Source organism: Mauremys reevesii, linkage group 13 (assembly GCF_016161935.1).
Source record: "Mauremys reevesii isolate NIE-2019 linkage group 13, ASM1616193v1, whole genome shotgun sequence".
NCBI lineage: Eukaryota > Metazoa > Chordata > Testudines > Geoemydidae > Mauremys > Mauremys reevesii.
The window spans coordinates 41,687,407-41,711,653 of record NC_052635.1 but is presented as its reverse complement, the minus strand read 5'-3'; the positions used below and the strand labels follow the sequence as shown (position 1 = coordinate 41,711,653).

The 24,247-nt window shown below is 52.6% G+C and overlaps 1 protein-coding gene and 1 long non-coding RNA gene across 4 annotated transcripts in view; one reads left to right on the top strand and one right to left on the bottom strand.

Annotated features, from left to right (window-relative positions):
- The window catches only part of LAMA5 (laminin subunit alpha 5), a 163,579-nt gene that overhangs the window by 131,858 nt on the left and 7,474 nt on the right, over positions 1 to 24,247 (top strand). For all 3 annotated transcript variants that reach the window (XM_039498142.1, XM_039498141.1, XM_039498140.1), the window contains 29 exons: positions 143 to 357; positions 968 to 1,068; positions 1,716 to 1,896; positions 2,664 to 2,807; positions 3,770 to 3,921; positions 4,019 to 4,129; positions 5,058 to 5,169; positions 5,982 to 6,152; positions 7,556 to 7,752; positions 7,919 to 8,035; positions 8,362 to 8,516; positions 9,444 to 9,585; positions 10,399 to 10,501; positions 10,675 to 10,788; positions 11,268 to 11,447; positions 11,898 to 12,040; positions 13,317 to 13,502; positions 14,308 to 14,444; positions 16,310 to 16,463; positions 17,249 to 17,382; positions 17,587 to 17,749; positions 18,660 to 18,791; positions 19,597 to 19,748; positions 20,340 to 20,472; positions 21,342 to 21,482; positions 22,289 to 22,419; positions 22,537 to 22,704; positions 22,958 to 23,090; positions 23,883 to 24,040. In XM_039498142.1, the coding sequence (XP_039354076.1) occupies positions 143 to 357; positions 968 to 1,068; positions 1,716 to 1,896; positions 2,664 to 2,807; positions 3,770 to 3,921; positions 4,019 to 4,129; positions 5,058 to 5,169; positions 5,982 to 6,152; positions 7,556 to 7,752; positions 7,919 to 8,035; positions 8,362 to 8,516; positions 9,444 to 9,585; positions 10,399 to 10,501; positions 10,675 to 10,788; positions 11,268 to 11,447; positions 11,898 to 12,040; positions 13,317 to 13,502; positions 14,308 to 14,444; positions 16,310 to 16,463; positions 17,249 to 17,382; positions 17,587 to 17,749; positions 18,660 to 18,791; positions 19,597 to 19,748; positions 20,340 to 20,472; positions 21,342 to 21,482; positions 22,289 to 22,419; positions 22,537 to 22,704; positions 22,958 to 23,090; positions 23,883 to 24,040 (4,260 nt within the window). The remainder of the gene's footprint in view (positions 1 to 142; positions 358 to 967; positions 1,069 to 1,715; positions 1,897 to 2,663; positions 2,808 to 3,769; positions 3,922 to 4,018; positions 4,130 to 5,057; positions 5,170 to 5,981; positions 6,153 to 7,555; positions 7,753 to 7,918; positions 8,036 to 8,361; positions 8,517 to 9,443; positions 9,586 to 10,398; positions 10,502 to 10,674; positions 10,789 to 11,267; positions 11,448 to 11,897; positions 12,041 to 13,316; positions 13,503 to 14,307; positions 14,445 to 16,309; positions 16,464 to 17,248; positions 17,383 to 17,586; positions 17,750 to 18,659; positions 18,792 to 19,596; positions 19,749 to 20,339; positions 20,473 to 21,341; positions 21,483 to 22,288; positions 22,420 to 22,536; positions 22,705 to 22,957; positions 23,091 to 23,882; positions 24,041 to 24,247) is intronic.
- On the bottom strand, positions 14,886 to 20,974 carry LOC120380407. Its single transcript, XR_005587756.1, has 2 exons — positions 20,861 to 20,974; positions 14,886 to 15,281 (listed from the first exon to the last, which is right to left on the bottom strand). It is a non-coding gene; the product is annotated as an uncharacterized LOC120380407 (long non-coding RNA).

Below are 24,247 nucleotides of genomic sequence, written 5' to 3'. Positions count from 1 at the left end.
CTGTAACTATGGTGTAGTCGGTAGTTGTGCAGCACTTCAGTGGGAGCTGGGGGGAGTGTGTGCGTGCGTGTCGGGGGACGCCTGGTAACATTAGCATGGTTGCTGCTTTAGCTCCCTTTTAACCCCTGCTACATTTTTAAAGGTGTGCCCCCGGTTACTATGGCAACCCCTTAGTGATCGGCAGTTCCTGCCAGCCATGTGACTGCAGTGAGAACACGGATTCCAACATGTTGTTCAGCGACTGTGACTCTCTGACGGGCGCCTGCACAGGATGTATGTACAACACGGCCGGGCCCCGGTGCGAAGTGTGTGCCCCAGGGTACCACGGAGACGCAGTGGTGGCAAAGAACTGCACAAGTAAGTGTGGCCCCGAGCCAGGGCCAGCTTGCAAATGCATTTCGGGGGCAGTGTGTCACGGGCGTGTGCAGGTAGCCAGCCCGCAGGCACAGCTGTGGTCATCGCCTGGGTAGGTTCTTACAAAGCCGGTAGCCTGGTCTCCTGGCTTTCAAAGGGTACGTTGGTTAAAAATAAGCGTAACAAAACAACCCTCTTTAGCAGGCATTTAAAAATTGCACACAGGCAGTAAAGCTCTGACACTGTAGCAGCCTCGTCAGTAATAACAGCTAGCGATATCAACCAAATTATTATTTCTGTGCTTGGGTGGGTTTGCATAGTACATTTCTAACATTACAGGGCCCTGCCAGGAGGAACACATGGTAAAATCCAAGGCGCTGGTCCTGCAAACTGCTGGTCACATAAATAGGTTTTACTCCGGCAGGTAATCATGTGAATAAGGGTTGGCAGGATCAGTCCCCATGTATGAGAGAATGAAGGCGACCAGTGAACTCCCCCAGTCGATAGGATTTTCCCCCAACACACTATCCAATCCACCAGAAACAGGGGGGGTCAGAGTGCCTGGCTGATCCTTTTAAGTTGTCGGGTAAATGGGTGTGTTTCTTCCTGGCAGGGTGTAACTGTTTGCCGTGCGGGACTGAGTCATGTGACCCTAGAACTGGCCGATGTCTCTGTAAACCTGGAGTGACAGGTCAGCACTGCGACTGCTGTCAGGTAAAATGAATCGTGGGTTCCCCCCACACGCACTGTGACGGCTCCATCACTATACGCTTGGCTGATGCTGAGTCACTGCACGCCAGCTCCACTCTTCTGTAGCCTGCCCTCCCGTTAGGAGCCCACTGCAGTTCCTGGGCAGAGACAGGAGGATAATGGCTGCTGTGCGGCAGATGACTGAGTGATGGGATGCTGTTTCTGCCTACACCAGGCAGATACCTAACGATAAAGGTCTATCTCTAAAGAACCTGGTTATGAAATGATGGGAGGAAGGGGTGTTAACTGCAGCTTTGATGCTTGTAGGAAAAAGGCAATTAACCCTAGGGTGAATTTCGGAGATCCGAGCTCCCCACCTGGAGTAAGCAGACACCAGGCGAGCTTACGGACACAGCGCTGCCAATGCATCTCTATCTCAGTGCTATTGTGCAACCTTCCCATTGGTCCAACATTTTGCCATATTGTGTGTTAATTTTGTGCTCAGAAGAAATGCCTCTGGGAATTAAGTTGAGACTGTGGATCGCATTTCAGCTCTGGCCAGAGTGACTGTGAAGCTGTGCGTGTCTCTGGAGATGAAAAGCTAGCATGTCCTCCAATTACCTCCCCTTCCTGTGTGTGCTAGCATGCTGATTACCCACGTCTTTCCCTAGGATGGGCACTACGGCTACCGTGACTGCTCTGGCTGTCGAAAGTGTGACTGTGACATTGGATCCATAGGCACCAGCTGCCACGCTGAGACTGGTCAGTGTAGCTGCCAGCCCGGGGTGACTGGTCTTCGATGCCAGCAGTGCGCGCCAGGCTACTGGGGGCTCAGCAAGCGTGGCTGCACAAGTGAGTTTCTTCGCTGCTGGTAAATCTCATAGAAGAAATATCTGGACATCTCTGTGCTGCTCTGCTGCAGTGCCGAAGGGCTGTGTTAGACGCTTAGCATGCATCCAGTCCCTTCTCACCACGGATACGGGGATGTTGTGTTTTACATCATCTCCATGGTGCTACAACTGGAGAGCCCCCCAACAGCATTCCAGCTTTGAGAGCAAAGAAGCCACCATAATCCCATGGAGGCTTTTAATCGTTATTTGTCATTTAGATCGTAACAATAAAGATAAAATATGCCAAAGTGTTGTCTGGGCACTTGGCATCACCTAGCAAAGGGCCCGGTTTTAAAAAAAATGTTAGGCTGCAAGACTTCAGTTTGCACCAGCAGTCACCACAGTTACTTGAGCTAAGCAGGTAAGTGCTCGAGTTGCTAAATAAAATCATTTGCATGTGCAGCAACCCATCCAGCCGAAGAAAACTCCCAGCAATTCCTTATGCAGACTAGGTGTGCAATTGCAACCTGAAGTTTTTAAAAACAAACCGTGACTCTTTTATGTTTTTCTGTACATTAAACTTCACTAGTCAAAGGGGAGGATCAACTGAGCTAATCTCTCCTTCCATTAAAAAAGCATGTTCACAGCCCCACCCATTGGCCCTTGGTCATTCATTGATTCTATTCTGCGGTGGTGTTTTGCCCTGTGACGGAATCCCAGTGTTCCCTCTCTCAGGGGGCTCACCAGGTCAGGACAAACCCCCCTCAGCTGCCTTCTTTTCGTTGGCAGAGTGTCAGTGTAAGGGGGGCTCCTGCAACCCCCGGACTGGGGAGTGCACCTGCTCCAATGGCCTGACGGGGAAGCAATGTGACACCTGCATAGAGAAGTATGAGATCCCCGTAGCAAATGGTCCGGACAGCATGAGGTGTGAAGGTTAGTAGCATCATGTCATCTTCCCCCCCACACACTTGGCTTTATTGCAGGAGTGAGGTAGAGCTGGCTGCAAAATGGGGGGTGGGAGGGTTTCACTGAAAATATTGACAAACGTTTCATTTTCATCTAATTTTTTTTCTTCTGGTTTTGGTGGAAATTCAAAAACTGAGAACGTTTTGGCCAAAACAAGAAATTGGCCAGAACCCAGAATATTTTGATTTGGAAATGCTGCTGCAATGCAACGGGAGTTGTAGTTAAGCTGCTTCATGTGCCCGTTCTCCTCTATAGGCCGAGCTCCCTGGTAACACTAGAATCTCCTTTGAGTCACCCCAGGTTCCCCTCTTGAAGAGGGGAGAAGGTGCATCATGGGAGTCTCCTGGCCATGTGCATTGTGGGAGATGTAGTCTGATCAGTACTTGCTAGAGAGTAACCTTTAAGGGGCAGATCCTAATGGTCAGTCAGATCCCCTGGCAGTAACTAAAACATTGTCGGCGAGTTTGGCAGACAGCACCCTGCCTTCTGGCTGGTTTCCTTTGTGGCCCTAGGGCAGATAACAGAGGAACAGTGTTAATCAGCCTAATAGTGGGCATGGCTCTGATCTCGCCAATTAAGAGCAACTTCGTCAGAGTTATGTGGGGTATGCTGGTGGGAAGCTGCTGTGAGGCTAAGAGCAGGCCAGCTGACAGTTTGCAGTCCTTGGCACACTCCTAAAAGCATTTGGAAATCCTGATCCTTTGTGCAAAGGGATTGAAAGGTGACCCAGGAACCCCAAGTTAACACCTTCCCCAGAGGAGAATCCAATTCAAGAGGCAGGGATTTGGAGACATGTGGTTCCCCCTTTGGGTTAAAAAAATGTCCTTACAATGGTCATAAGGAAGGGGGAGATGGAAGGAGACGTTGTGGGTGCTGAATAGCTGGTGTTGCATTAGAGCCGTTTACTCACCACCCCTTTCTCTTGGCAGTCTGTGACAGCTGCGTGCTGCTTCTGCTGGACGACCTCCAGAAGATCGAGGCCTCTTTCCCCATCATCAGGAACCAGCTGATCAACCTGAACGCCAGCTCCATCGCTTGGGCCCGACTGCATGGTCTGAACAGCTCTATGAAAAACGTCACTGTATGTGAAGGGCTTAATGTGTTCTCCCCGCTGGCTTAGTCTCTGCACGGGCCTCTGGTCCTATTGCCTGATTTCCACCCCCACCTCTCTCTTTCAGAACCACCTGCACGAATATCGGAGATCCATGAACAGGGTCAAGCAAAAGGCAGCCGAGCTGGCAGACGAGACTGCGGACCTCACTCAGGATTTGATTGCACTGCAGCACAAGGTAGGATGTTTCTCCGTCCTCCTCCCCCAACACTGCAGGCACAGACTGGCGTTCCCTTGTTCATTTGCATAACAATGAGTGTTAGGTGCCCATGGGAGGAGCTAGTTAGGGCCAGGCCTAGTTTGAGCAGCTGCTGGACACTTGACTCCTGCAGCACCCGCTGCTAACCCAGTCCTGGGGTCACCCACCATGCACTCTGCCAGTGAACCTGAACCCTGATCTTCAACACCCCTGCTCATCCAGGCAGGTTCCTTGCTCTGAGCCAAAGGAGGCTTTTCGATATGGGCAAATATCCAGCCCCCCGCAAGCACCATTTCATTCTTGTGCAGTATTTAAACCCTACTCTTCAGAGGGGAAAGGCATCCCCTCTTGATTTAATACAGTCCCTGCCCCCAAAGCACCTACCATTGACACAAAATTCAGGGACTGATTTTTAAATGGGTGCATAAAATGTGTGTGCACTTGCACATGCAAATGATTTATACCCATTGGGTAAACTACCTGTGCAAATGGCCAGTGTTTTCGTATGTGTGTAATTACACGACCCGAGTGCATTTTTGTACATCCACTTGCAAACTCTTTCAGAACCTCAAAGCTTGTACGTCTTCTGCATTCTGCTGATTAATATGCAGGCTGTGTTGGCACAAGTCATAATGTGTAACTGTGTTATAAGCATGAAAGATTTTTGTCACAGTGGACTTGAGGGTTTTTTTTCAGCACCCATTTCATTATAAACACAATTTCTCACTCACTTCTGTGCACACATGAAGATAAATCGTAGCAGAGTACAGTACCCGTGCAAATCCCTGCAGAAGAGCTGACTCTTTCAGCTCTGTGGTCCCAAAAGCTGCCCGATGCCCAACCTTGCATTACGAGTCATGTTGTATCTCACCGAATGCTTCAGCTAAAGCAGTGGTTTGTTTTGTAGGCAACGATGACTCACAGAAAAGCAAAGGATCTGCAGGGGCAGACAAATGAGACCTATCAGAGAGCAGAGCACCTGCCAATGAGTATCCAAGGCATCCTGGATAGCATTGCAGGTACGTGACCAGGTGTAAGTGTAACTGCCAGGTTGATTTTCCCCTGCCCCAAATCCCACACTCCCGCTGTTTCAAGTTGCTCAGGGCGCAATGTTACCTTTGATAGTATCTGTGGAGATTCCTGCAGACGGTTTAAGCAAGGTGGGGGGGTGTTGTAGGGAATTCTGCGGCCAGTGAATCTCAGCTGTTTGGCTAAATGCCGTATTTGGTGAAGCATGTTATATTTACACTTAAAATGTGAGATATAGGGGCCATCTGCAGTGCTTTTCCCAAGAGTGATTGAGCAACATTGAATCTTCCTTGCCCGCACTGGCTGAAATCTGCCCCAGTAAATCTAGAGGAGAAGGCAAACTACAAGGGGGGAGGGGTAGCTCAGTGGTTTGAGCATTGGCTTGCTAAATCCAGGGTTGTGAGTTCAATCCTTGAGGGGGCCATTTAGGGAACCGTGGCAAAAATCTGTCTGGGGATTGGTCCTGCTTTGAGCAGGGGGTTGGACTAGATGACCTGTTGAGGTCCCTTCCAACACTGATATTCTAAGGTGGATTCTTTGGGGAAATAGTCCAGTCTGGTGGTTACAGCAGAGGGTCTAGAAACTTGGGTCTGAATTCCAGCTGGGTCATTCCCCCACTTCATGACTTGAAACAAGTCACTCCATCTATCATTGGGCATCAGGACTCCAACAAAACCAGATGCTGTTTTATCTGAGTGGGGGCTTTTCAAAGTGCTGGGGGAGGAGATGGCTTTCACAGCTGAGTATGGGGAGACCACATGCTCAACTGGTGGATAACCATAGGGCATGGCTTTCCCTGTAGATTTGGTGCACCAGATGGACAAGCTGGGGACTGCAGACCTCAGCACGGCCTCCTCTGAGGAGTTCTGGCAAAAGATGGCCGAGGTGCAAAGGATGCTGAAGGAGATGAAGGAACGGGATTTCCTCAGCCAGAAAGGGGTGGCAGAACATGAACATGAGAAGGCTCAGAAACGTAAGCCTAGCTCAGCAGGCACAGGGGATGGGAAATGCCACTAGTGCTCCTTGGGCTCTTTTCCCAAACAGTCCCATCTCAAGGGCATTGCTGCAAACGCTGTTTATGGGACATCCCATTGCTGTTATTCCATTGTGGTCACCAACATTCGGAGAGCTACACTATTGAACGGAATATGCCCATCTAAGCTTTTACAGGCTAGGAGTTTCCAGTACTGACCTCCTCAGCAGTCCAGCAATGAGGGGACAGTAATTGATAGTCCCATTTTAGACTCTTCTGCAAATTGCAAAGGTGCTAATAAGTGCCAGTGAGTTTTCACTTCAGTCCCAACAGAGTTTAGCTCCTCTGTACAAGCAAGTTCATGTACGATCAGAAGGCTTCAGATTTATTTAATTGCATTTGAATTTCATTAACTTAATAGTTCTGTATGACAACACTTAGAAATGTAGTTAGTGTTTTATATATATATTTTTTTCTCACATGCACCTATACACGGTCAGTGGTTGAGTAAATTGTCCCAAATGGTGGCAACAGAAGTGTGTCGTTCCTTGCTCAGAGAGGCCTGGAGTCTGTGATTCCCCAGGGAATCTCCGTTGCAATGCACCGCTCTAATCAAACAATACTCTGTTGCAAGAACCTCAAGGCCAAATTCTTCTCTCCACTGGCATCACTCAAGTTACTCCAGACATGCACTAGTGTAACTGTGGGAAGAGATTTCAGATAGAAAATGGATCTTTAATCTAGAAGAAAACAGCACGGTGAGATCTGATGGCTGGAAGCTGGAACTAGATGTATCCAGATGAAGTACAGATTTTTAACAGAGATGTAAAAGCAACAAAGAATCCTGTGGCACCTTATAGACTAACAGACGTTCTGCAGCATGAGCTTTCGTGGGTGAATATCCACTTCTTCAGATGCAAGATGACTTGCATCTGAAGAAGTGGGTATTCACCCACGAAAGCTCATGCTGCAGAACGTCTGTTAGTCTATAAGGTGCCACAGGATTCTTTGTTGCTTTTACAGATCCAGACTAACACGGCTACCCCTCTGATACTTAACAGAGATGGTAATTAACCATTGGAACCACTTACCTAGGGATGTGGTGGATTCTCCATCACTTGGTGGCTTTAAATCAAGAGAGGATGTCTGTCTTTTTAAAAGATTTGCTGTAACTCAAACAGAAATTATGGGCTTCATGCAAAAATTACTGGGTGAGGCTCTTTGGCTTGTGTGGTCAGAGGAGATGGTGATAATTGTCCCCTTCTTGCCTTAAAATCTGTGCTCTGAGACCAGACTCAGGCCCTGAGCCTTTTGAGGAGTTTCCACTGTGTACTCAGAAAGAACTCTGAAACGTTGGGGAAACCAGAGTTTCAAGGCAATCTCCTTGTGCTCTCTGTCATCAGTGCTCCATCGCGTGAGGAGCGAGCTGTACAGCAAGTGGGAATCCAACCAAGACCTGGTGAAGAGCATCAAAGACGTACTGGCTCAGTATAGCTCAAAGTTGATGGATCTCCGAGATGCTCTCAATGAGGCAGTGAATAAAACCAGGCAGACAGAGGACTTGAACAGCCTGAATCGGAACAACCTTGAGGAGATCCAGGTACAAAGAGAGGTTTATTTGCATATAAGCATGCAAAGGAGCTGACACCATTGGGTGAACGTGTATGGTTTTGTCAGTGGCTAAGGAATGTCTGGTATAATCTAGGTCTTGTCCCTGTTGCTTGATCCTGTGGCTCCTAACTAACACTATCCATCTGTGTCTCAAGCGAAAGAGTAAGGAGCTGCAGAAGCAATACGGGATGGTGCAGGACACTCTGCAGATGGCTGAGGACTCCCTGGTCCAGGTCTCGGATCTTCTACAGATAATAGAGAATGCAAAGGAGGTGAGTGATGAAAAAGCTCAGGGTTGTCCGGCGGATTCTGGGTTGAGGTGTGTCAGATGGGCTACAGCGTGCTGCTGGTAGCAAGAGGGACAAGGCAGTGGGGATGGGGAAGGGTTTTGGTGGAGTTGGTACTAGCCATGGGGAAGGGTGGAGGAAGAATGGTGATGGGGATGAAGGGCATGGTGCTGACAATGGAAAATCAGCCACGTGCTGGTCCCCTGCCAGCCCCTCGGAATGTCTCTCTTCCTCCTGGGTGTGTGTCCAGCTGCAGAAGTGAGGAGCTGGCAAGGTTGGTGAATGCCCCTTGTGGGCGTGTCCTCCTGCAGGAGTACGAGAAGCTAGCCGCCCAGCTGGACGGAGCCAGGTACCCCCTGACAGAGCGGGTGAAGAAGTTTTCTCCCGCCAGCAGTAAGATCCCAGTCGTTGAAGAAGCGGAGGAGCACGCTAGGCTCCTGGATGAACTCGCACGGAACCTTTCCAGGTAACGTCCCTGGCTGCCCCATCTTCACCCCGGCTTGGGTGGGCCAGGAAATCTCATGGTCTGCTCCACTCCTTATTCCTGCCGGGACCCAGGACGCTGAGCCAGCCGTGGGGTAACTCCACTGATTCAGCTCAGCGTCCTGCTCCCAGCACGTTTGCTAGGGGGACTCTGGCTGCTTGTGTAAACAAGTGGTGACGTGTGGTCGATGGGCCTCTCCGGGGTACTCGGAGGGGTCTGAAAATTGCTGAAGTCCCTGCTTTGATATTCATCTTGGGATAATGTTTACATGTAAGAATTGATGCGTTACCTGTAGCCCAGCACTCACCAACATCCCTGTGGTAGCAAACCAGCCTGTGATGGAGAAAGCGTATGGGTAAGAACAGAGCTGGTACCCGTTTCCAACGGGCGCTGGGCATGGCGGTGCCACCTGTTAATTAGGCAACTTTGAATCTTCAGGATGTGATCAGCTGACCTCTTAGACCCAATCTGTGTCTGAATGCTAATTGTCATTCCTGATTTGTGCTGTTTCATTGGTTGTCCATCTCTTCCATTCTGCACAGCAGTAAGTAGAGGACTGATCCTCCCTCACTCCCACCCCACCACTTCCTACTTCACAGACTGTTTCCTGCCATGGATCATGGAAGGGCTTCTCTCTGAGCTGGGTGCCAGCACTGCTGGGGATTCAAAATGGACTGGGCACTGCAGATCTCCAGACCTGGGCGGGTGGGGGAGAGCAGCAAATTTGGAGACCAGTATGGGGAAGCCAGTTGTTCAGGCCGTGAGTGCATGCTGCTGTGAAAACCCCACATATAGGGGCCTCAAAGTGGGGAGCCCAGGACAGTGACGTGTTGCCTGTGCTTGGGTCTGGCCCCTGGTGCTCCGCTGGGCGTCTGACCGTGGACTTTATTTATTTGTCTTCAAATGCAGCAGCATCCAGGGCGCAAACCAGGATGGGTTTATCCAGCGAGCGATCAATGCCTCCAACGCATATGCCAGCATCATCAAGGCTGTGAAGAATGCAGAGAGGGCAGCCAAAGACGCCGATGAGGCAGCCGGTGAAGCTTTGACAGTATGCAACTTCCCTTCAGGGCCACACCAACCCTTGCAAAATCCTGGCTCCAGTGAGCTGGCCCCCGCGGGACCCTTTGCTTCCCTGGCCCCCCTGCAGCTCTTTGTGCTGATACACGACACTCCTGTCACCCCTTCCATCTGAAGTCTCGGGGCTTTGCAAACACGAATGGGCTCAGGCTGCCCTCACTGCAACGAGACAGCGGTTACTATCTCCACCTCACCAGATGGGGAAACTGAGGCAGTGAGACGTTAAGTGATGTGCAGGGCCGGCTCCAGACCCCAGCGCGCCAAGCGTGCGCTTGGGGCGGCATTTTGCCAGCAGGGCGGCAGGTGGCTCCGGCGGACCTTCCGCAGTCATGCCTGCGGGAGGTCCACCGGAGCCGCGAGACCAGCGGACCTCCCGCAGGCACGACTGCGGAAGGTCCGCCAGAGCCGCCTGCCGCCCTCCCAGCGCACCCTCCGCAGGCACGTCTGCAAGAGGTCCCCCGCAGCCGCGGGACCGGCAGCGCGCCCCCTGCGGCATGCCGCCCTGCTTGGGGCGGCCAAATTCCTAGAGCCGCCCCTGGTGCTGTGACTAAATGACGTTGGCATCTAGTACCTCAAATTCTCCTCTCTGTTACCCTCCCCACGCATACACACAAACACCCCCCTTTCCAGCAAAGCATTTGCCTGAAGGTGGTGCAGATGCTTTCTGACCAACATTGGCTATTTGCCTATCATTTAGCCTTTGCTGAGACTGGGGACTGGGGACTTGAACCGCTTGGTGTGAGGCCCCAGGTAGTTAGTGAGGAGGTGTCCTGTGTGTTTGTAGAGTGTTGTGTCGGGAGATCTTGGTGCCTTATCTAAAGAGCTGAAGAAGAACAGCAGTGCCCTGGAGCAAGCCGTGAAGAGGGAGCAGAGGAAACTCGATGGGGGTAAGAGAGGGGCCAGCAATGGAAAGAAGTGTTCCAGGGAAATTCTTCTGCGTGGGAAAGATAGAAAGCACTGTGTGTGGGGGGTGGTTTGGGTGGAAGTGATGGTGTGTGACGTGCTTTGGAAGAGCGATAGATGTACAAACACCTCACGTGTTGCATACGTCTAATTCCAGTTATTAAAGGGACGCTGCAGGCAGCCAAGGACAAACTGACCGATCTCCGAGAGAAGAAGGAGCAGCTCCTGAACCAGCTGCGATCTGTACAGAACATGCTGGACATGGACCAAGGTTTGTCTGTAGGCAGTTTCGTCTAGACAAGAGCTCTGCACATAGCAAGAGAAAAGCTAAGCTGTAGTCCCGTCTAACACACAGGGCAGTCTATGGTCGTGGTAGGTACCCAGTGGTTTGCCCATCCAGTGACCTTGGGGGGGTTTACCTGACCCTATAAAGTGGTTAAATTTTACTTCATTTTCTGGGCTGAAGGTATAAACTGCCTCTACCTCCTGGGTCGGAGGTGGGGCGGGGGGAATCTTGGCAGAGGCTCTTTTTCATTGGTGAGCTTGTAATGCTTTTGAAATTGAGGAGCTGAGTGTGTGTATGAGCCACCAACCACCAACTCATGTACGTCTGTTATTGCATAATGTCAGGTCCCATCACTGCTAAGCTGATGCAGAAGCGTAGTGCTGACTCCAGCCATAAGCTAGGAGCCCTGCCCTCCCTCCTGCTCTTTGCTGAGTTTAAGAGACTTGTCTCCTTTCCTCTCAAAGATAACACCACGGCGGTTATTCAGAATGCCAAGGCTGCCGCTGCAGCAGCCAACGACACGGTTGCCAGGGTGGAAGATACATTGAGCTACATGAAGAAGAACCTGGATGAGTGGAAAGACCAGTATGGAGGCCTTAAAAATGAAGAGTTAAAGCAGGCAGTTCAAGACGCCAAGAAGTCTGGTATGGAACGATGGGGGTTAGCCGTGGAAAGTGTGCTGGGGATAAAAGCCAAGGACGCCACTGTCGTCATGAAGCACTTCACTGTGGTGTCTAAGTGCTGCTCTGTCTCTTGTTCCCTGCTGACAAGTTTAAAGGGAGGCTGTTGTGTGTCCCCCTCTGTCTGTCTCTCTCTTTGCAAAGTCCAGGTCATCCACTGGGGCGGGCCGTGGATGTTCTTACAATGGCCTTGGATGCACTTTATGGCTGTATTTTTAAAAGTCACTTTTGCTAATGCTGCCAGCAAGTCTTGCAAGAGAGGTGTGCACATCAGCCACTGCTTCGCTCCCTGTGACAGCTGCGCTGTGTCCATTTCCTTGGCTTGCGCCCCCGATAGCTGACTGTAGGATCCCTTTCCACCCCGCTGATCATTATCCCCTGTTCCCCTTTGCCTCCCCAAATCACACCCTCCAGTGTCGAACCTGGAAAGCACCATTCCGCTGCTGCTGGAGAAGCTGAGTGGCCTGGAGAACAGGAGGAATAAGAACTCCACTGTGTCTGAGAACATCCTGCGAATCCGCCAGCTGATCACGCAGGCCAGAAATGCTGCTAGCAAGGTAGGGTGTGGGGGAGAGGGCTGTATATGTGAGAGTGCTGCTGTGCGACGGGTCCGAAGGTGAACCCCCGAGGCAGGCAGGCAGGCACCGAACAAACCTCCCCTAGGCTGCTCTCCGCAAGGCTTCATGGGAGCCCCTGAGTTTGGTTTTAATGTTGATTGGCCAAAGCAGGTTGACTGGTTTTGTATGAAGGCAATGCATGCGGAAACGTTATTCCCCTTTTGACTGGCCAACATGGCTACATTTTGCATCATGTAGGGCAGTTTTAAAACCTGATTTTCAAGGCTGTGGAAATGGGGGGTGAGCAGGGATTGCTCTGAAGTCCAGATATTGGGGGGAATCCATTTGAGGGAGTAGAGAAGCCAGAGTCTTCATCGTACACTTGGTGCTCTCCCCTGGCCCGGCCAAATCTGCAGCAGGCTCCACACGGCCTTCAAAGCCTCCATAAAAGTACTTTGTCACGGTTAAATCTCGGCTTTCTAAGTACAGTTGGGCAAAAGATTTCAGGCAAAAGGTGGGAGAGGGGGGTTTGGTTTTTTGGGGGGTTTTTTTTTTGGCCAAACAATGCAGATTCAGGTCGACTGAAACGTTTTGTAAACTCGTGTCAAATTCGCTGACCCAGTTCTTGGCCAAAGAGAAACAAACAAAAAACAATTCCCCCCATCACGTTTTCACGTTTTTTATCTGACGTTTGCATCAATTTTATTTGAAAATCATTTGAGATTTTTTTTTAAAAAGTTTGGTTCTAATCTAAATGCAGGGTTTTTTTTTTTCAACTTTTTGGTTCACCCAAAAATTCAACAATTTTTAGTTTCAGGTCGACTCAAAGTGAATTTTTTTCCCTTGATCTGTTCTGCAAGTGAACCAAATAATCACCTACCCTCTGTGCCTAAGGGTCGGTCTACAAGAAGAGACCCGCGGCTGGCCCAGGCTCACAGGGCTTGGGCTGCGGGAGCTGTAAAATCGCAGTGTAGATGTTTGGGCTCAGGCTGGAGCCCAGCGTCTGAGACCCCGCAAGGAGGAAGGGTCTCAGAGCTCAGGCTCTCTCCTGAACCTGAGATCTCCACTGAAATTTTTAGCCCCGCACCCTGAGGCCCGCAAGCCCAAGTCAGCTAACCTGGGCTCTGAGACTCGGTGCCGCAGGTTTTTCATTGCAGCGCAGACACACCCTAAATGCGACTCTGCCAGGGCTGGTAGCAAATGCTGTCACCATAAATGAGGAGTCAGGCTGCCTGGGCTGCTTCCGTCAGCTTGACTTTGATTTCTCCACCTCTAGGTGAAGGTACCAGTGAAGTTCAACGGCACCTCGGGCATCCAGGTCCGGACTCCCAGCGACCTGCAGGATTTGTCGGCCTACACCTCCCTCAAGTTCTACATCCAGAACCCGGAGCCCAAACCCAGGCAGCGGCGTCAGGATGGGGCCGACGCGGGCCAGTTCGTATTGTACCTGGGCAATAAAGACGTAAGAGCCGCCCATCCAAGCACAGGAGCAGGAGAGGGAACCGTGCAGCAGGCAGAGCTTGGGCTGGGTGATCCAGAAGGGGAACAAGTGTGAGATGGATGTCAGTGCAGAGCTCTGAAGAGGGTGGGAAAGTCTCGTATCAGGAAGGTTTAATATGCTGCATTCAGCCAGTGAATATCTAAGCCAGCTGTCTCCATTCACTCAGCTTCTCCCTACTGCTTGTAAAGGTTTCAAGCACACATAATGGGAGCAGGGTGTCCACTGTTACTGCCAAACGTTATTGAATTCAAACCGAGAGGAGAGGGGACAAAACCCTCCTCTGAGTAGAGCACAGGGGCTGCTGTCGTCCCCTCACAGAGGCCCTGGGAGAGTGTGGTAGGAGACAGCAATCGCATGGGCCATGCCACCCCCAGGGCTAGATGCTGCTCATTTACAGGAGAGCCACTGGGCTGTGTGTGAAGGTAACTGTGAGTCTCCAGCCCACGCACATTCCCATTGCGACGTGAATACCACGTTGCTTTGATCCTCGCCCTTGCAATGGCGCATCCCTCTGACGCGCAGGTGCTGGGCTCTGCGTGCACTGGAGTGTTTGTTTTTTGAGGGGTGAGCGTATCTGGTTTGTATGTTGTTGTGTCCGTTGGTTGGAGCTAGGCCTCCAATAATCCCCTGGAAGACTGTGCACTCAGCCATAAAAATCCTGAGTGCTGTCTTGCCTTGAGAGCATCACTTTAAACCCCCTCAATGATTTTCCCTTTTCGGACGGGTTCGCTGCAAACCCTTTGGATTGTTTGCTCTGTGCATTCAGGCCACTGGAGACTACATGGGCATCGTGCTCAAAGACCGCAAGGTGCAGTGGATCTATAAACTTGGGGACGAAGAACCGACCTATTTAACAGTTGACGAAGAGATCGGAGAGCAGTTTGCCGCAGTCAGCATCAACAGGTACAAAATCCACACAAGCCACTCACGTAGCCAGCTGAGCTAGAGAAGAAACTAAAGCAGCAGAGGGAGACTTTGCATAGTGGAAGCGAGAGGACAAGATAAAGTAATTTACATTTGCATTGGTGACAGTTCTCAGAGTGAATCACCTTGTTACCCTCTCCCCCATCCTGGGCTCCAGGACGAGGGACACTTCCTAGTGCTTAACTGGGTGCCAACCCCCTGACACTCCTGTCTGTTGGCCACCCAAACAATCTTCTAGCTATGCCAGCCTTTACTTTGCCTGCAAGGTTAACAGTAGGTGCACCCCAGTCCCTGAGCCCCTTTGAAGTGTTCCCCTGTAGTCCAGTCCCTTCTCCACTGAACAGCGTACACACCAGCTTGTATGATTCAACTCGGGAACAGCCCTGTGTACAGCCCCTCAGCACTGAGATACATTTGTAGTGAAAACAAGAATACGTTTATTAACACAGAACAGAGAGTCAGATATTCCCGTGAGGAAGGATAATGGAAACAGAAGTGTTACATATCAAACAAAATCAACACGTGCTTTTTAGAGACTAAATTTAACTTAACATGTTAACCTCCTGTCTAAAGCAGTCTTCATCTCACCCAAAGCCTTGTGCTGCGTTTCCAACCAAGGCTGGGTGTGGTCTCATTTTAGTAAATGTAAATGCGCTGTCTGTTTACTTCCTAGGTGCAGGATAGAGGGTGTCCTCCTTGTCCCCCAGTTACAATCCAGTAAACCTTGGAAGGGCACCCCCAGATAAGGGTCTTTTCCCCGTGCTGTTCTTCTCTTCCTGTTAATTCTCTCTGTCTTTCATCTGCATTTAGCTCAGGCTGGGGATTGAGAATGAGGCAATATTTAGTTTACATTTCAACAAATAGATGGATAAACATCTCTGGTCTGATGGAACACCAGTTTTTCACCTCTGGTTGGTGACCGCCTGTCACAGTACATATACACAACTCCTTAAGTATCATCCACACATTTCTCTCGCAGCAGATACGAGGATCAGTATTATATAAGCTTTTATTAGAGATCTCCCATGGCCCTCTTTGGTGAACTAGACTGTATGAGCTAGACTTGGCAGATACCTGTAACCTCTCTCCATCCTCTCTGTGCCCCTTTGCCAGCGGGCATTAAGAGGTTCTTAGGTCACAGCATCTTTCACCCTTACAATCACACATTACTTCAACTTCTCCTCTCCCTGGTGAGATGAGTAAAGGATACCGCAGGGCTCCCATCACCAAAACGCAGCCACCTCCAGGGCGAAATGCAGCAGCTGATTAACAGTGTGCGGGAAGGGAAGAATGACCCTGCATCCAATTGACACACAAGAAACGTTGGCATGTAGCACGTAATGTGGAGTCAGGATTTAATCAGAGGACAGGGTCCCAGTCCAGCGCAAGCCTGCAGGTGGCGCTATTACATACACGTCCTTAGCAGGGCCATGGGTCTTTGGAAGGTGGCCCGGACTTCAGGATAAAAATCTCACCCGAAAGAACCAAAATATTCTCCCACCCCTGCAGTGCCCAAGGGAGTGCTTGGCTCTAATCAGATCCTGCAGGGGCTGGGGAAGGGAGAGCAGAGAAAGTCCTTCCTGGGCAAAGAGGCAACTCTTGTGCCTGGCTCCACGGCTGGAGCCTGCCTCCCCACAGATGAGCATTTCACCTCGTGGCTACAGTCTTTAAAGCTCAGTGAAGCTGCTGTGATTTGCTGACTCCTCTGAGATGCTCCAGTTTAAGTGCACTGCAGTCTCATGCAGTCGGATAGAGCTGAGGGGGAGGTTTGGGGGTGGAGAGGGATTCCCCGACTGCCTGGCTCTCTCCTCCCCTTGTACTGACTGTGTGATCTGGGGGGGCAGGATCCTGCAGTATGGACACATGTCTGTGATCGTGGAGAAGCAAACCTTGCACGAGACGAAAGGAGACAGCGTAGCCAAAGGAGAGCAGGGGCTGCTCAACCTCGAGCCACACAGCGTGGTCTTCTATGTGGGAGGCTACCCCGCCGGCTTCACGGTGAGATGGGTTAATGCAGCGGAGTGGGCAGAGACTGGGGTCCTGGATTCTTTGGGACAGATCCTCAGTTGACTCCATTTACACCTGTGGGAACATTCGTGTCTCCCTTGGACCAGGCTTTGCGATACCACAAAGAGCCTTTCCCTTGCTCCCTGGCTGCACAGACCTGGGGTGCAGCTTGTTTCTTTGGGTATGCCTGGGTCAGATACAGCTCTGGCGCCCTCCCCACCCCTTGTCAGCAGCACAAACTGCACGGGGCTGCGCTCATGCTATCAAATAAATGAACAAGCTGTTCTGGATCCATCAGGCAGCACTTAGTGCAAAGAGATGGCCCTGCTGTACCATTCTGTCCTGAGCTGTTCTGTGCCCGTCCTCTGTTGTGAAGTCCCATAAGATTTCCTTCTCTAAATACTGTTGCATGGGTGGGGGGGGGGGGGGATTCTTTGGGTCAGCCCCTTGTACATGTTCCTCCAGCTGCCCAGTAGCACATCTGCCCTGGCAGGTGCTCTGGCTTCATCCTTAACACGTCCCAGGTGTTTCCATCTTTGCTGGATAACATTAGAGATAAGGGGTTGTTGAGCTCGCTGGTGAATCTCGGCATTTGTTATAAGCTCATTCCATGTAATACCTAGCATTGTTCGGAGGCATTTGCTTTCTTTGCCCGCTGGCTGTTTATTTCCCCTACGTTAAAGTGAGAGCTGCACGCTCAGGAAGGCAGGATCTGCCCTGCTAGATTAAACTAACCCTAAAAAAGTATAGCCGTAGACAGTGACGTTCTTCTTCAGCCTCCAGTGACACTGCGCTACCCCAGCTACCGGGGCTGCATCGAGATGGATACGCTGAACGAGAAGGTGGTGAGTCTATACGACTTCCAGCACACCTTCCACCTGGACACGGCTGCTGACAAACCCTGTGCAAGGTACGAGAATTCAGTACGCTGCCTGCAGCATGATGGGGACGTCTCCTGTCCCTCCAGAGCTTAGAAGGGCACCAACATAGTCACCAGGGAAGGGGTGACTTGAGTTAAACCTTCGACTGCATTTGACTGTCGCAGATTTTTGTTGAACACTCTTCCCCACCCTTAAAAGTCTGTAACCCTTTTTCTTTCTCTCGCCTTGCTCAGGTCCAAATCCACGGGAGATCCCTGGCTGACAGATGGCTCCTACTTTGATGGTACCGGCTATGCAGAAATCAAATTTGAGAGCCAGATCGGCTCGACCAAGCGCTTTGAACAGGAAATTCGTGTGGTCTCATACAACGGGATTCTCTTCTTCTTGGAGCATCAGGCAGGTCCCCCTCCTGAATTTGTCCTTTGTTCATCTCGGGGGGGGGTTCGCATGCACTAGTGAGTCGGTGGAACAGGGGCATCTGAATCTCATCATTCTGTCTAAGGCCTGAGCCGATTCACACTGTGGTCCACAGGCCGTAGGAGCCCAGAGATGGTGCTAAAAAGACGGAGCCCTTGCTTGGAGGAGTTCGCAGCTCTGGCAGAGGTGACGTCCTAGGACAAGCGCTCAGCACGCGAAGGTGCAAAAGCACTGCAGGAGGACGAGGGTTTTCAGGGGATTCGGAGCAAGGCAAAGGGCTTTTGAGGCGCCGTATGTTTGCAGTGTGCTTCAAAAGCCACCGGAGGTTCCAGACCCAGCGCAGCCAGCTGGCAAAGGGGATGTTTTCATTTCAGTAATAAAAAAACGCTGCCTTTAGGAGCAGAGAACCTCTAGGAGCCCTGCACGGGGAGCGTTGAGCCCTGCCGCCCGTCTGCGCACTGAACGGACAGACTCCCTCTCTGAAGAGCCAGACCGTGTTTCCTCCTAGCCAGAGGCGGGGCTGGCTTTGCTATGGGGGGGTGGGTGTTGCCAGCCCTGCCTGCCTTTCCATTCTGTGCGGGGACAAGGGTTGCTGTGTGACGACAAAGTCCCTGAGATTCTGCTGCCGTTGCATAGTTACCTGCCCAACTCCCCACACCCCCAAATGCGGGGTTTTTGGTGCAGATTGTGGCTATGGTTATTTTCTCCCACAAATCCCAGGTGCTGAAAGGGAGGCCAGGCTCAGGATGGGGCCCGGGATCGTTCTTTTCCTCTCAGCACTGAGTGATGATGGTGCTCTGGTCCCAAACACTGCAATCCCGTGCGAGGGGGGGACTGTCACCTCAGTACACCAGGAGGCTGAGTTGGGCTTGTCTTACCCTCCCCACAGGGCCAGTTCCTGTGTCTGGCTGTTCAGGATGGAAAGCTGGTGCTTTACTATGACTTCAGGCAAGTCCTTGAGATGGCACCACCCAGCAGTGACCCCACGTCTCTCACCGTCAGCAGCACCACGAACAAAGCGGTAATGCAGGGCAGGAGACGCTCCACCCCAGAGTCGGTGTTTCCTTGGGCTCCTGGACGAGCGATCTCTGCTTGGGATCTAGAAGTGGGGGGCCTGGCAGCAGCAGGAGGTGCCTGGCCCAATCCAGCTGGTACCACACCTGGCCATTTGGAGGGGACCTGCTCAGATCCACGGTGTCCACTCACAGGAGAGCCTGCCACTTGCATTTCTCCCAAGGCATTCGCTGATGGCACAGCGCTGGCCAAGGGCTTGCGTGGGCTGCTCGTCCAGTGTCCTTGTGTGAGGACGAGGGATGTAATCACAGGCTCCAGAAGGGGTAAACACGGGGACACCATCCCAAGCTCAGGCTAGGGGAAGCCAAGGCACTATCTGTCTCGGTGCAGCCTTGTTGCAGGAAAGGTTGCAGCAGTGCAAAGCAGCTGAGTAATGCAGCACAGGCTGACTGTGATAATCCATCCCCTTAGCAGGCATCTGGGAGCTCTGCTTGCCGGAGACTCTCAGCACCCTCCTGGGGCTGTCTCTCTCTGAGGGACTCATTCCCCCACTCCCCCCCCTTGCTGGCCAGCACATCGCTATGGAAACCCAAAGCATAAGCGTGGCACTTAATGGGCACTGGTTCTCCCATAGTGGGGACGGGGCTCCTGGTACATAGATGCTCAGAGCAGGACAGACCAAGTCCTGCAGGCTCTGGGACGCTGTCCTGGCGCTGTGGGGCTGACTCTCATTGTTATGTGCTGCTCCACTGGGGATAAACCCTCACCCCGAGGGTGCAGGAGTTTATTTACCATTTTCTCTTCGACTCCAGATCCAGATTTTCCTCCTCACCATGACTTCCAAGCAGCGCATTTTAGTGCGGCTGGAGCGACAGACCATCTTCATGGTGGAGCACGAGAACTCCCTGGAGAATGCCGTTTCCTACTACCTGGGGGGCGTGCCCGTGCCCCTGCTGCCCAAGAGGTGACCGTCCTAGCCTGCCCGGGGGAGAGTCATTGAAGGGGGCAGGGTTGCTCTCTGAAGGGAGGAAAAGGTCTTTCTCCTGATTGCTTCAGCATCCTTCCGTGAAGGAGTCATGGGATGGGTACCGAAACCTCCCCCACTCCCTCTCCAGACACAGATCACAGCTCAGCCCCACAGCCATCGGTGTGCTAGCCACTGCGCCTAGGTGACTGCCCGCCCTGTCCAAGCCATGGAGCCAGCTCAGAGATTTATATTCTCCTCCTGTAAATGAGGCAGAAGTCTCTGTCCTGGTAAGGGACAGGATCAGGGCTCCCTGCAGAGAGGAAGCTGGTTGGGCTCTTAATTGCATCCTGTTTATTTCCAGTGACTTAACTTCGCTGTTGCCCTTTGCACGAGGTCACCCATGGACATCTGGTCACCCTACTTGGAGCTGACACGTGCTCCGGGCCCCATACATCTGCCCGGCCCCAGAGTAAAACCTTTCCCCTTGGACCCAGGTCTGTTTGGTCACAGATATCAGGGCCGGAAGGAGCCATTAGTCTGACCTCCTGCATGACACAGGCCTGTTAACAGCCACTTCTCCCCTTTCAGCTTGAAGGCCATCTTCCCCAAGGGAGGTTCCATCCGGGGCTGCATGAAGGGCCTGAAGGCGCTTGGCAAATACGTTGACCTAAAGCGCATGAATACGGTCGGAGTGAGCTACGGGTGCACCTCGGACCTCCTGGTAAGTGGGGCGCTTCTGTCCTGGTACCGTTCTGGGTAATTCTCTCCATTGCCCGTAGGGGTCAGGTGCGAGGCAGTCTGCCTCAATGGGTGCTGCCTGACCCTCTGACCCGGTATCTCCAGGAGGCGGTACAGGCTGTAGCTGTAGAAAGGAGCCAAAGGAAACACTGCGGAGTCGGGCGCGTGATCTCAGTGCCGTCTGCCTCGCGGTGTGACAGGCCCGATTCTCCTCTCGCTTAAGCTGCCGTAAAACAAGTACGCCAGCAGAGACCCAACCCAGAGGCGAGTCAGAGCGGCTCTTTGCAGCAAGTGCCGGTGCTGAGTAAACGATTAGGAAACACACACCACCATGTGTGATGTGTACACATCCCCGTATCTGTGTTACTTACCTGGCCCCCACTACTACAGTGTCTGAGACTGTACCGGCGTAGCCACAGGCATGTAGCTATGCCAGCACAGCCCTGTAGTGTGGACGCAGCCTGTACCGACAGAAGGGATTTTTCCATCAGTGTAGGAACACCACCTCCAAGAGTGATGGTTGCTATGCAACGGAGGGTTCTGTTGTCGACAAAGCTGTGTCTGTGCTGAGGGTTAGGCCGGCATAACTACGTCAGTGACAGTGAGGAGTTTCTTCGCACCCCTGACTAGCGTAGCGAAGTCAAATTAATGTTTAAAGTGTTGACCAGGCCTGAGCACTGCACAGCCTTTACTGTATTTATCCTCACAACACCCTTGTGGGGTAGGGCAGTGCTGTTATCCCCATTTTACTGATTGGGAAACTGAGGCACGGATCGACTGGCTGTGGCTGCCTTGCTCACTTGTACTGGAGAAACGCCTTGCGATTGTGTTCTCCTTCTCTGCCTCCTGCAGGTGGCCCGCTCCGTTAAATTCCACGGCCACGGCTACCTGACGCTGTCTCTGAAGAACGTGCCCTCGTTGCAGGACTTCTACACAGGCTTCAGCTTCCGAACTAGCCAGAGCCATGGCCTGCTGTACTCCCACACCACAGCGGTAGGACTGCAGGGCACTTCTGCTGTCCCCCCATCCCAGCGGGGCCCCCACTTCACCTCGAAGGGGGCCGCACGTTTTTGAGCCCCGAGCAGCTTCTGTTTGAGGCTGTGGTTCGGCTGGCTCTTGGAAGTAGGGTTCATTGAGCACAGGCTGAGGGGAGGGGGACGCTCTCATGACAACAAAGGCTTCTGCCTCCTGCTCACCCAAAAGCCCAACCCTCATCCCCAATCGCTGCCTCCCCAGAGAGGTGCGACTGTAACAGGAATCCCAGCAGGGAGCAGGTGAGCACTTGCATGAGCTCAAGGTCTTTGGCTTGTCGTAACAGCTGAAGCAGGGAGTTCAGAATGAGCTGTATTTCCTGGGTGTACGGCAGGAGGTTTCTGTCCCTCTCTCAGAGAAAGGGAGGAGTTAGCTCTGGTGGTGAGTGAACAGTGAAAGGGCAGGGGGCGGGGAAGGGTCTCTGTTTAGAAAAGCAATGTTGGTAAATCCTCTTTTGCCCCTTCCCCGTGCGTCTTTGGGAGCCACGAAATCCTCTCCAACCCCTTAGCACAGATAGCTGGATTCTGGCACTTCTCCTGGAGATAGATTCCCCCCAGACACGAGGGGCCCTCACTTCCCATTCCACCTGGGGCACGTCTTCCTGACTGGTTGGAGGATCCCCCTTGCTGTGACCTCACCCTGGTACCTCTGTGCCTGGCTGGGTGTCCTGGGCGGGAAGTCACGCCAGGAGGGCAGATGGCCGTTGATTCCTTGTCGTCAGTCGGCCATGTCCAGCTCTTGTGCGAGGGGTTATTTTTCCTTTGTAGGAAGGGAATTGCCAGGTGTCTCTGAAGAATGGCCGAGTAGCCGTGACAGTGCTGAAAACCGAACTCACCACGAAACATGCCTATGCGGACGATGCCAGCCACTATGTGGCCATCTACAACGATGCCACGGGGTATGTTCTGGTCATCCCTCGTAGCAGCACTGTCGCCGCTGGCAGTAGGCACTGCCTCGTCGCTGCCTGCGGGGGGCGCCGGGGCCGAGTGAATCACTAGCCGTGCTCTCATTGCAGGGTTCGGCTTTACATAGATGACCAGCTCCAAGGGCCCAAGCAAGGGGCCGATCGCTACAAGCGGCACAGGCGCCAGGAGGAGCAGATGCTGTTTCAACTGGGTGGTTTGCCAGAGGCCGGCGCTTTTAGCAACCTGACGGGCTGCATTGGGAATGTCTTTGTGAAGCGGTGAGTGCGGTGTGCCCCTGCGGTGCTGCCTCCTTAAACTGCCCCTGTTGTCCTTTCCCCTCCCAAATCTATCTGCTCATTTATCCCCTCCCCCAGTCCATCCGTAACCCTGATTCCCACCTCCCCCCGACACACACACCTTCCTGATGTGCTGAGGTGCCCGACCCAGCTGGTGTTTGCTCATCTGCTCAGGATGTGCCACCCCGGGCTCCCCCACAGTACCGGATGGAGACCTGTTTCCTTTGTGCAATAGGAAGTTAGACCCGCAGATGGTTGTGGACCTGCAGCAGAACACAGAGAGCTTCAACGTGACCATGAGCTGCCCATGGGACCGGCAGCCGCAGCAGATGAGAGTGTCTCTGAAGAAAGACAGGCGGAAACTAAAGGTGTTGGACTCTCTTCCTGCTCTTCAGCTCCGCTGCTCCCATCTCCTAGCCGAGCTGTGTGCTGGCGGCTTCAGGGTGCAGTTGGAGTCAGTGGCTGGAAATGGGGCAGGGATAAGGAACCTCCCCACACCTGCCTGCTGTTGTAGTTGTGGTTGCAGTAGGTGAAACACGGAGCCGTACCCTGGGCTGACATTAACCGCCTGGGTGTGGACAGCAGAGGAGCTTCCTGGCACTCCCTGACCCATTGCGTCCATCTCAGCTCTTCCCTGCTCCCGGCTGTGTCCTCCAGCCCAGGGCACTGCACCCCCCGGCACTTGGGCTGCGTGATGGTTGGTGGGGCTCTGCCTTCCCGGGCCACCCAGCCAGGCACACCGGCGTGGAGGACACTGCAACTGGCCTGGGACTGTGCCTGGCAGAGTCAGTGCCGCTCTGGGGTTGGTGATTCCATGTTCCCCAGGGGGAGGCTCCCCAGCTGTGAGTTGGGTGGCGGCAGTTTTAGGAAAGGGAGGGGGGTAATTTGGGGTCTGTATGAAGAGGCAGTAGAGAGAGACTCAATGCACCTTTGCAAAAAACACAAAAAAAGCAAACCAGCTCCTCCCTCTGTGAGCCCAGATAATCCAGAGCAGGGGTGGCTCTGGCCTATATGGGCACCAGATACAAGGGTGACAGGCACAGGGTAGATGCATTGGTCTTGTGGAGGGGGGCGGGGGGCAGACAGTACCCAAGTCCTCCACAATGGAGCCGTAGCTTTCCTCACCCAGACCCTTGCCTTTCCAAACTGTTCTCTTGTAGGTGCCGAGCCAGGCTGCACTGAAAGACCGTAGGCATTACCAGGACAGGACCTGCCAGCTACCCAGGCACCCCAAAGCCGCTAAAGGTGCCTTCCGATTTGGAGGAGCCTCCACGAGCCATGTGGAATTTGATGACATCCCAGCGTCCTTCCGCAAAAGGTAAGTGCGCTGTGTCTGCCCTGTCTCCGTACCCCCAAACCCTGCTCCACCACCTGTCGCAGAGGAGCACAGGCTGGTGATGAAGACCCCAGGCTATGAGCCAGGAGTTCTGGGGGCTGGCCTGGCTCTGCCATAGACTCCCTGGAGGGAATTGGGGGCAAGTCACTTTGGCCCAGATTGTTAAAGGTATTTAGGTGCCTAGGCACT